The sequence below is a fragment of the Curcuma longa genome, unplaced genomic scaffold (genome assembly GCF_044706935.1).
Source record: "Curcuma longa cultivar G26 ecotype Majalengka, Jawa Barat unplaced genomic scaffold, ITB_CL_G26_1.1 contig_15883, whole genome shotgun sequence".
Taxonomy (NCBI): Eukaryota; Viridiplantae; Streptophyta; class Magnoliopsida; order Zingiberales; family Zingiberaceae; genus Curcuma; species Curcuma longa.
This window is the reverse complement of record NW_027430228.1, coordinates 13,732-20,053: the sequence shown is the minus strand read 5'-3', so window position 1 is coordinate 20,053 and position 6,322 is coordinate 13,732. Positions and strand designations below refer to the sequence as shown.

The 6,322-nt window shown below is 39.3% G+C and overlaps 1 protein-coding gene and 1 long non-coding RNA gene across 2 annotated transcripts; one reads left to right on the top strand and one right to left on the bottom strand.

Annotated features, from left to right (window-relative positions):
* Positions 1-518: 518 nt before the first annotated feature.
* Positions 519-989, top strand: LOC141816275 (uncharacterized). Its single transcript, XR_012600672.1, has 2 exons — positions 519-656; positions 815-989. It is a non-coding gene; the product is annotated as an uncharacterized LOC141816275 (long non-coding RNA).
* A 691-nt stretch (positions 990-1,680) lies between these two features.
* LOC141816274 (oryzain alpha chain-like) lies at positions 1,681-4,407 on the bottom strand. Its single transcript, XM_074704084.1, has 5 exons — positions 3,892-4,407; positions 3,122-3,354; positions 2,884-3,024; positions 2,260-2,709; positions 1,681-1,908 (listed from the first exon to the last, which is right to left on the bottom strand). Exons 1-5 carry the CDS (start codon positions 4,379-4,381, stop codon positions 1,810-1,812), a joined length of 1,413 nt encoding a protein of 470 aa, XP_074560185.1. The 5' UTR covers positions 4,382-4,407; the 3' UTR covers positions 1,681-1,809.
* Between the last annotated feature and the right edge of the window lie 1,915 nt (positions 4,408-6,322).

The window sequence follows — 6,322 nt, the reverse complement described above, 5'->3', positions numbered from 1 at the left end:
ACTATTGGATATCTATACCTACACTTATATTTTATTGTCACTATAATTTTTTTTTACTGTGGATATAAATAGCATATACCTATATTTATAATTTACCGTTACTATAAATTTCACTGTTATTATAAATAATTTTTAATGACATTTATTAAAATAAATTATTTTAAATATTAAAGTGTCATATTAAATTATTTATGATGATAAATAATATTACATATAATTTATTTTAAAAATAAATATTAAAAATCAATTTCAAATTTATAAGAGTGATAGATTTGTTACCGAAATACAAATGTTTTTAAAAATATAATATCTAAAAAGAATTTAAGATGAAATATAAAACTAATTTAAAATAATATTTCATATAAATTTATTTTTAAAAATAAATATTAAAAACAAATATTTTAGTTTCCCCACCTATTAACTCTAATCAATTTCTTATCCTCATACTTTTCCCTTCAAATCCCGCTCCTAATCTAAATTCTGTTTCGTAACCTCCTCACTAGGGCACGAGGTCGCGCACCTTGCATGGCGGCGAAGACGCCCGAGCCACCTCTCACGGCGACAAGGATGCCCGCAACCACTTCAAAGCCACCATTGGTAAGCCTCCAATGCTCAACATCATCACCTTCGCCAAGATCGAAAGCGACCAAATCAAGGTTTTTTCTTTCCCCAAATCGCATTATAGAATCTAAGTTTTTAAATCCTCCTCTCTTTCAGTGATTCGTTTTAAAATCCTCATCTCTTTCTCACTGATTCACAATGATTGCAGTACTTGGATGAGGTTAAGATCTAGGGTTTTGTTCTTATTGCATAGGGTTTCTTTTCAATTGTCAAAGATGAGGCTATCTGATCACATAAGACTGGGTCGGTGACAAAATTTGATTACACCACCATGAGACTGGGTTTCATCATGGTAATCAGTTCTTTTTTTTTGTTGCATAATGTCCACATTAAAAGTGTTAATTGCGGATTTACATTTTTATAGTTAAGCCAAGCTGATTTTGGGGCTACAAGATTTTTCTATTTAATCTTTGAATCCTCCTTCAATTTTAGACTCATTGCAAAGCCAATCCAAAGATTGACTTCCACAATTATATGATTAGGGCACTCGAAGCTGATTTTAAGAAAGTTGTTGGTATAAGGTAATTGAAATCATAAAGCTATTTTTGACACTTAACCAATTCATGAAACTTATCAGTTTAATTTGAAAATTATTCTACTATTGGGTCCTTATATTTCTCTTTCTTTTCAACTGGTGTCTCTGGGTGTTTGTCATTATTTTCTTGTTGCTGAATATTAATGGTAAAATGCCGTCTAGAACTTTTTCTTTAGAAGTAAATGTTTTCTTTTATACTTTTAAGGTTTATATACAATTTTCAAGATTGTGCAAATTTATGTAGGAATTTTCCTTAGGTTCTTTTGAAATACCAAAGATTTTTTGTGCTGCATATATTCTAAGGTATAAATAAGATGGAATAAGAAATTAGTAAAAAATTTTACAAAGTTGGCAATCTCTTCTATGGCTATTTGTTTTTTATTCACTAAAATGAATGTACATGAACATCTTTGAGCTCCTACTCTGTATTCTGTGAAGAACAAGCTAAGCTGTTAAAAGGGGGTAGGCAGTCAATGTATTGCCCATTTGGATTTCTCCATTATTCAGGGTTCCTTCAACTGATATAATATTATCATTATTCAACTTAAATCCAAGATCTAGCTAGTACATGATCTCGGAGCTTACAGAATATATAGACGTGCAACACCTTATTCGATAATACACATCATAGCGAGTTGCTGCTTATAGTCTCATCATGCACTACTCTTGAGACTACCTGAGCCAGCTAAAACCCAGTTGGGAATTGCAGCAGTGCGTCTCAGAGCCTTTACCCTGAGAGGGCTGTTCTTGCTCTGCCAAAGGAATCAGATAAACAAGTTAATTAGATGATAAAATGTCATCGTTAACATCACTTGAAAGCAAGCAATCTTTATTGTTAGAAGCATTAGATTGATGTAGTTATTATAGGAGATAAAGCAAAAAAGAAAAAAAAAAGACAGTAGAAATGTGTTGGTATGTTAAGTTGGATCATCGTTAGAGGGAAAAGAATATAGTTGTTTATTATCGATCGAGTTTTGGGATGAGTTTGTGTTTCCTTAATTAAATTGCATAGACTTATTTCAATGCGTTTGAGAAGCACATGTTTGAATGGGTTTGAAAACGTAAACTAGGTAATTTCCAAGTGTGGAGGAGGACTAACTTACCATTAGGCAGTTTGAATCACGGATGCTGCAGACTGGGTAGTGTCGAGGGCAGCAGCTGTAGTGGTCTTCACAGCAGGTGGCACCCTCGACCGGACAACAACCCCAAGCGAAGCAACGATCTTCATGCGCGTAGATGCAGCAGCATGTGGTGGTGCCAGAGCAAGTGTAGTAGTTATCACAAGCGGTAAGAGGCTCGACAGGGGAAGCCTCAGAAAAAGAGGCAGCAGCAGGGTTGACCCCTATTTTTATGGGGTAAGAAGCACTGATTGCAATACCACATTTGCCAGAAAATTGTGGTGTGTTCCGTTCCATCAGTATGTAGCCAGACTCACCCCAGTACTTGCCCCATGAGTTCTTCACAATCCAATAGTCCTTGCCATTTTCAGTACCGTAACCTACTACGGTCACACCATGATTTAATGAAGTGTTACATCTTCCGGTGAATATTCCCTGCAAAAATTATATTATAAAAGCCTGTGGGGAGAGCAACGTATATATGATGGGATATATTTTTCTGACCATATGAATTCTGAAATAATTTATGTGGATTTACTCATCAAGGACAAGGATGATTCAAACCGATGCAATTACCAAAATTTAATCATCTGGATGAATATTAATTACCGAACGATAAAGTTGGAAATCTCTTCCAGAGGCGTCGATACCAACACTAACTGGTTGATTTGCCGCGGCCTTTTGGAGAGACTTCTCATCGTGGGAAGGAAGTCTTTTGTACGAATCAATTGACACAACATGATCATTTTCCTGCGTGAGAAGTGCAGGAACCAAACAAGATTAATAAAGCCATCCACAATCTAAACGTAAAGTGTCTCTAGTTACAAATGGTTAGACAATAGATCACCTTGACGGTATTGCAAGTTCCATCTTGGCCTGTGTACGGGTACTGCTCCTCACTGGTGATGCCACCATTGTTAATGATGTACTCGAACGCACGATATGGCAATCCACCTTTGCAGCCATAGTTTTTGGTACTGCAGTCGACTAATTGCTGTTCTGACAGCGAAATCAGATCACCGGTGACGATTTGGTTAATGCCTTCGACGGCAGCAATCGCAGCGAACGCCCAACAACTTCCTATAGACACCATCAAAGGCATATATAATTAGCTAGCATATACCTGTTGAGATCATCGAAACAAAGTACCTTCCATTTCATCTTTGACTTGCCCCATAATTATATTTGCTAGAAATCTGTCACAAACTTATTATTTGATCAAGTTTCAAGGAGATGTGAACAAGTTCAAGCTCGGTAAAAGCTTGTTTATGTTTATTTAATAAGCACAAGATCAAATAAATGGATAAGCTTGAACAACTCCATCAAACAAGCTCGAATAGTAATTTTGTTTGGCTCGTTTACAACCCTATCATCTTATTCTTAACAGTACGAATAGCAAGTGAACATCTTCAGTCGGTGAGTCCATCTATCAGGATTTTAAGATTTCGATCCTTGCGGTAGATGAATTTATAGATCTAGCAAAATTCTTAGGGGAACTGGAAAAATGCTTTTCAAACAAAAGCAAGATATCTAACTAGTTTACTATCACTGACCACACACACAAACAAAAATAAATAAATAAAATAAACGAAGCCCACAAAGGAAGGAATAGCTCACCGCAATGGCCCTGGTTCTTTACGTCGGCGACGGCGCCCTTCTGCCTCCAATCAATGAAATCGGGCAGATTGTCCCCTTCTCTCAGCCTGTACTGGCTGCTGATCTTCCGGGATGTGGATCTCCTCAGCTGGGGGAAGTCCCTGAGGAACCTGGCCCGGTACTCCTCGTTGGTGAGGTCAGCGAAGCGGTTCATCCCGAGGCGGTAGGCGTGCTCCCCGCGGTCGGCCGCTGCATTGTGCTGGTCCACGAACCGGAGGTTCTCCTTGAAGACCTCGAGCCGGTATTCGTCCAGATATTGGTCGGTTTCGGTGGGGCGATGCTTGGCCCTCCACTCCAAGTAGAGAATTCTCACCTCCTCGTCGCTGCGGTCGGGGACGACCCCAGCTTGCTTGGAGAGGGTGAGGATGTCCAGATAGGGGACGGCGGAGACGGCAGCGAGGGCGGAGGACGATAGGAGAAGGAGGAGAGCAATGGTGACGAAGGAAGCCATGAGCGGAAAGAGAAGAGAGAAGCGAGATGGTCTCTTTGGGCGATGGAAACACTTCCTTTATAGAGAAGAAGAGATTGTGGAACGTTGCTGACGTCCTTTTTTTTTTTTGAAAAATAATTATTTATTCATTTTATTTATTATTAATAAATATTTAATCAATATCTTTAGAAGTGCATTTTATTTACTTATGAGATAATTAGCAAATTAAATAATTGCTCAAGAGGTTGAGTTAATATGTAATTATTATCCCTAGCTACGGCGTATTTGCAGGAATTTTTCTCTAAATGGAGAACGCAATCAAAGGATGCTGGGCATCTGGATTGGCCGCCGTATGCGCTTCCCGATTTACCCTGGTGGTCGGTGGGAAACTTCCGTGGGACCAGGTCGACCACCCCCAGAGATGTGGCTACTGGGATTATCATTTTTTTATAGTACAAGATTAAAGATGATGTGAGACTTTGAGTCTATATAAAATGTGAAAAAAAATGATATTGTGACACGCGATGAGAGGATATACAATGCATGATTATCCTTATGAGCCTTTAAAATGTGTTTGTGTCTATTCTATTGTGAAACTTCATTATCAGATATTTGATTATAATCTTTATGGGCATAAAAACAAACCTCCTAGTTGTTGTTGTATTCTTCATTCCTTCCTAGCCGTTGGCATGATTGATGCAATGACTCACCTAGCTAGTGCACCTTTTTGTTATCATGATTGATAAAGATTTTTTTGTTTAGCATAATCATTTTATTATTTGTTGACAAATTTTACCGGAGAGAGTTGAGTGGCGAGCCGGCCCGAGTTGCTGAGCCGATCCAAGTTGACGAGCTGAGTTGCCGAGTCGATCTCGAGTTGCCGAGCCGAGTGGTCGAGTGCCAACCTGAGTTGCCGAGCGGACCCAAGTTGCCGAGCTGAGTGGTCGAGTGCCGACTCGAGTTGCCGAGCTGACTCGAGTTGCCGAGCCGAGCCGAGTTGCCGAGCCGACCTAAGTTGCTGAGCCGAGCCGAGTTGCCGAGCCGACCCGAGTTGCCGAGCCGACCTGAGCCGAGTTGGCGAGTGGTCGAGGCCTGCGTTCAACGCAGTTTCCTTAAAACAGATTCGCCCCCTCCGGCGTTGCTTAGAGGTTACGACGGACGTCTGTTTCCTAATATACAACGACTGGACTGGCAAAACGATCAAGCACATATCGTTACCGACGAACCGATTACACCCAAAAGCTATCTATCACCAGAGAAGGGAAGCAGAGGAAAGGGTACCAAGTCATTAACTCGTCTGTTACAAAAAATAGAACGGGATGAAAAAATGTTAGTTGATCTGCTTGGACAAATTATGCCCTAATCGGTCCGACATTCGACGCGCACAAGTCACGTTCGCACACAAGTTACCTTGTGGGTAGTGCAATCCAAGCTCTGGATTTGCACCCCCTTACGCACCCACGCATGAGAGAGAGAGCTTCTCCTCATGCATTTGTTCACAACATCAATGTTTGTGATACAATATAAACCAACTAAGTTGTCCCTCAACTACCAATATGAAACTAAAACTCCTCTATATGAAAATCTTTTCCATCCTTCTATTTTCTTATTTCCATTCACATTTCCAACATTATTTTCACATCTCTTAATCTTTCTCTCAACATTCTTCTCCCTCCATCTCTCTCACGTAAACAAGCCTAAAGAGAAGAATAATTAATGGGAACAAGTTGGTGGAGATAAAAAATAATTTTGTCTTTTTTGATAATTTTTAGAGGTGAAGGTGGAATTATATATAGCAATCGATCAAACAAACTTATTTAAATTGTTGCTTCTTAGTCCGTAGGCTATGTTTTGCATTGTCACGGCCCTAAGGCTTCTATCCTTTAAAAAAGATAGTCTCGGTCTCACGACAATATTCACAACTTATCATAATCGCAAGTAATACCTTTAAGGTTGGAAAAA

Coding starts and splice junctions, on each gene's coding strand:
- LOC141816274 (XM_074704084.1), bottom strand. CDS start 4,381: ATGGCTTCCTTCGTCACCATTGCTCTCCTCCTTCTCCTATCGTCCTCC. Junction 3,025..3,121: donor GAACTTGCAATACCGTCAAG/GTGATCTATTGT, acceptor CTTCTCACGCAG/GAAAATGATCATGTTGTGTC. Junction 2,710..2,883: donor ATTTCCAACTTTATCGTTCG/GTAATTAATATT, acceptor TAATTTTTGCAG/GGAATATTCACCGGAAGATG.